Raw genomic sequence first — 2,408 nt, 5'->3', positions numbered from 1 at the left:
GCAGGGCGAGGGGTGGGCGGGGCGGCGGGCGTGGAAAGGAGGCAAGGAGGCAGGCAAGAGGTCAATTGCAGAACCATGGGCTCTGAATAGCCAGGGCACGGGTACCAACGGAGTCGTCACATGTCACGCGCCAGCGTGCCGTGCGGCCTGCCGCGTCTTGGCCAGGGGCTGAGACAGACAACGACCCAACGCAGCCACCGTGACTTCTGATACGTCATTTGCCGCGCCAGGTCATGGCGCAAAAGTCGGGCCAGATCCCGTCCTCCCAACGGGCCGATTTCATCGCACAACGGGGGCGCCGTGGCGCGCACCTGGTTGTCGTCCCAGTGGCAGCGCTGCGTGCCGCTGTTGCAGCGCCACTTCTCGGTGATGGCCTTGCACACGGACTGCATGCCCGCCACCTTCTTAAGCATCGCTTCCCAGCGGGAGGAGGAGGCGGCCGTGGCGGCGGGCGCGGGCGCGAGTGCGGCGGCCGGGGCGGCGCCGGACTCGAGCTTGGCAGGGGCAGCGGCGGCGGGGGCGGCGGCGGCGGGGGCCGCGGTGGCGGGGGCCGCGGCGGCAGGGGCTGCGGCGGCAGGGGCCGCGGCAGCTGGGGCTGCAGGCTTTGCCTCTGTGCTGGGCTTGGCGGCAGCGGCGGGACCGGGGGCGGCGGGCGCCACTGCGGGGGCAGCCTCAGGCTTGACCGGCGCCGCAGCAGCAGGGGCAGCCCCAGCTGCAGTAGGGGCGGCAGCGGCTGTGGAAAAGGGGATGTTGGCAGTGGGATCTTCAGGCCGGCCATAGTTTTTTGAAACTTGAACAGGAGGTTGAAGCCCGTGACACCAGCTGCACGCATATGACACAGTGCCTCGTACATGGAGGCGCCCTTGCCAGCTATGAGCACGTCACGCACCCGCTCACTCACCCGTGGGTGTCGCAACAGCCGCCACCTCTGCAGCATGGGCGGAAGCTGCCGCCACAACCAGGGCCAGCGCTAGCAGCGCCGGCAGGCGTACTGTTCTCGCCATCTGCGGGGCTGCGGTCAACGCCTCCAACCTGCCGGCCGCAGTGGTGAGCGGTAGTAGGTACCTTACACGGGGCGTAAGAGGAATCCGCTGCACTGAAGCCAATTTTCGGGCAATTAATTTATATTTTTATGTCTGCATGGCGCGCTGCTGCTTCCCGCAGCTAGGGCGACGCGTCAGCTTGGATACCTGCTGCAGCCTGCGGCTACTCGCTGTCCCAATCGCATAACATATCAATAAAACCACTCCAGAGGCTTTTAGATCGAACAACCGCCGCAACCTCATCAACTCGCGGTCAAGCGGCCTACCTGATTGGTTTTGATCTGATACCGTACTCGTGGCGCGCTGAACACAGTGCACGAGGATTCAATAGACTAATAAGGGAACGCGTTTACTGCTGATGTAGCTCCAGCTTTCATCTGACTTTTGTGGCACCTGCAGCCTGTGGCAACCGCTCGGTTGCCACAGCATGCAAAGCGTGTGCGTTCGGGGTCGGCTGCGCATACAAGTCATTTTTGGTTTTGCAACTCACAGGCCAACTGGTTTTGCAACTTACAGGCTGATTGGAAAGGTACCGTTGCAGGTGCCGGCTGAGCAGCGACGCTGCTGTGGACGGCCCAACACAGGCATAGGTGGAGAGCAACAGATGGCCACAGCACGGCAGGCTCAGGCGGGTCAGCAGGCACACAAGCAGCAAGCAGGCGCATCACTGCGCTGGTATCACCGCAACCAACCGCACAACACCATCTCAGAAACGCATTCAACGAAGTCAGCGGCAAGCAGGCCTGCGGGTAACGCCAGAACAGACAGCAACACGAAACTGCAGCGACACCAAAACAAACAGCGTCGCCGTGCTGGTCGTTAACCTCCAGGCGGGCGATTCCCATCCCACAGCGGCGTCTGCCGCGCCACATGCTCAACATGCGCCGTACAAGGTCAGCTGCACACAGCCGCAGCCCAACTCAAGGGCTGCCCCCGCCGCTCCCGCTGCCGCTGCCACTGCCGTAGTCGCCGAGGAGGCCGGCGAGGCCGCCGGCGCCGCTGTCCTCATCGCCCTCCGCCTCCTCCTGCTGCTGCTTCTGGCGCTTGGCGGCCCCATCGTCGGCCCCCGCCTTGCGCTTTGGTTTGACCACCACCTTCACCAGCGGCCCCGGCCGCGCCGCAGCCGCCGCCCGCGCCGCCTGCGGCCGCGCCGCCGGCTCCTGCTGCTGCTGCTGTTGCTGCTGCTGCAGCCCCGCCCCCGACGGCCCCGCAGCGCCGGCGGCACCGCCGCCCTCCTCCTCCTCGTCCGAGTCCAGCCGCTGCGCCAGAATCGACCTCTTCTGCGCCATGAACTCCTGCACAGCCGCCAGGTCCTCCTCTGGCAATTCCCCCAACCCCGCTCCCCCGATACCCCCGCCGCCGCCC

General features: G+C 65.8%; 2 protein-coding genes across 2 annotated transcripts in view; both read right to left on the bottom strand.

The window, feature by feature from the left end:
- Positions 1-123: 123 nt before the first annotated feature.
- MNEG_12819 (hypothetical protein) lies at positions 124-1,004 on the bottom strand (the record flags this gene model as incomplete). The annotated part of the gene is made up of 3 exons (XM_014038711.1): positions 124-168; positions 312-712; positions 902-1,004. 3 exons carry the CDS (start codon positions 1,002-1,004, stop codon positions 124-126), a joined length of 549 nt encoding a protein of 182 aa, XP_013894165.1.
- A 959-nt stretch (positions 1,005-1,963) lies between these two features.
- MNEG_12818 (hypothetical protein) overlaps positions 1,964-2,408 on the bottom strand; it is a gene marked incomplete at both ends in the record, with an annotated part of 2,387 nt that continues 1,942 nt past the window's right edge. The window contains one exon of the mRNA XM_014038710.1: positions 1,964-2,338. Coding sequence (XP_013894164.1) covers positions 1,964-2,338 — 375 coding nt within the window. The remainder of the gene's footprint in view (positions 2,339-2,408) is intronic.

The sequence above is a fragment of the Monoraphidium neglectum genome (genome assembly GCF_000611645.1).
Source record: "Monoraphidium neglectum strain SAG 48.87 unplaced genomic scaffold scaffold03456, whole genome shotgun sequence".
NCBI lineage: Eukaryota > Viridiplantae > Chlorophyta > Chlorophyceae > Sphaeropleales > Selenastraceae > Monoraphidium > Monoraphidium neglectum.
This window is presented reverse-complemented; position numbering and strand designations above follow the sequence as displayed.